The following is a 1,174-nucleotide window of genomic DNA, read 5'->3' on the forward strand; positions in this document are numbered from 1 at the left end:
TCAGAGAGCAGACCCAGACTGGGAACCCTGCGGGCGTCAGAGAGCAGGCCACCTTTCATCACCGCCGCTGTTTCACAATCTTTGCAGCTCCACACGTGTGGGTCAGAACCCAGGACTCGATCTGGGCTGTGGATGTTCACCAGAACTTCTCACCAGCAGCACATGCATAAAGAACACGTTCCTCCTGCTTTCTGGGGATGTAAACGTCTTAACGTTCCTCTTTTAAGTAACTGTGAGGGCGTCACCGGTAGAAGTGGACCCGTGTGTTTTTATTCTACTCGTATTGTAACACCAGTTTTAAAATCACCTTTAAAACCAGCACCAGTTCCTGGGAAAAGGGCTCCTAAAGGGCCACGAACAAAACAGCCGTCTCGAGCCAACCAGCCTTCTGTGGACAAAGACCAGGTGATTCAGCCTGCGGTCGTATTGTTGAGTTTGTTTCGCCGCGGTGGCACACTTCTGAACGCAGCCGTGCTTTTTGTCTGCAGGATATGATGCAATGCATCGCCTTCGCAACAGCTGATCAGTATCATCTGCCAACACTGAGCCATGATTTGATGAACCACGGCTTCCAGGAGGTCGATTTACCAAGAGGTACGACTCAGGAGCTTCAATGTCAGTTTGAGTCGTCAGCGTCTCACCTGCGATGGATGTTGTTTTCTTTGCAGACGCCTCAAACGTTCTGGTGATCAGCACCAACATGGCTGCCAAAGCAGACGACTGCGCGCTCGTCTTTTTCTTCAGGTAAAACTAAAATACTTTGACTTTAATTGGCTTTAGGGACGTCTGTGTTTATTTATTTTAGTGAATTTAAAGCATATTAAATATGTCCTGTTCTAAATTATGGTCTAGTAATGTGTCTGGTTCAGAGTGTTTTGGAAAATAGATCATTAAATCTGTTGTTTCAACGTTTCAGGGAAGGATCGGTGGTTTTCTGGAACGTTGAGGAGAAAGCGGTAAACAGGATTTTAAGGTTTTAAACAGTTTGGTGCCTCGGAGAGCGTTTGTTACGAACACGCTTTGTTTCCCGTGAACAGATGAAAAAGGTTCTGAGGTTGTTGGAGCAGCACGAGATCCAGCCCTACGAAGTGGCGCTGGTGCACTGGGAGAACGAGGAGATCAACTACGCTGTGGCAGAGTAGGATGGTCTCAGCTGGCAGCTCCTTTAAATACA

General features: G+C 47.5%; 1 protein-coding gene across 1 annotated transcript in view; it reads left to right on the forward strand.

Annotated features, from left to right (window-relative positions):
- Nucleotides 1–9: 9 nt before the first annotated feature.
- The window catches only part of LOC119427259 (required for meiotic nuclear division protein 1 homolog), a gene marked incomplete at its 5' end in the record, with an annotated part of 9,448 nt that continues 8,283 nt past the window's right edge, over nucleotides 10–1,174 (forward strand). Inside the window, 5 exons of the mRNA XM_037694839.1 lie at nucleotides 10–405; nucleotides 489–594; nucleotides 669–744; nucleotides 917–956; nucleotides 1,038–1,138. Coding sequence (XP_037550767.1) covers nucleotides 10–405; nucleotides 489–594; nucleotides 669–744; nucleotides 917–956; nucleotides 1,038–1,138 — 719 coding nt within the window. The remainder of the gene's footprint in view (nucleotides 406–488; nucleotides 595–668; nucleotides 745–916; nucleotides 957–1,037; nucleotides 1,139–1,174) is intronic.

Source organism: Nematolebias whitei, chromosome 21, assembly GCF_014905685.2.
Source record: "Nematolebias whitei isolate Nwh7 chromosome 21, NemWhi1, whole genome shotgun sequence".
Taxonomy (NCBI): domain Eukaryota; kingdom Metazoa; phylum Chordata; class Actinopteri; order Cyprinodontiformes; family Rivulidae; genus Nematolebias; species Nematolebias whitei.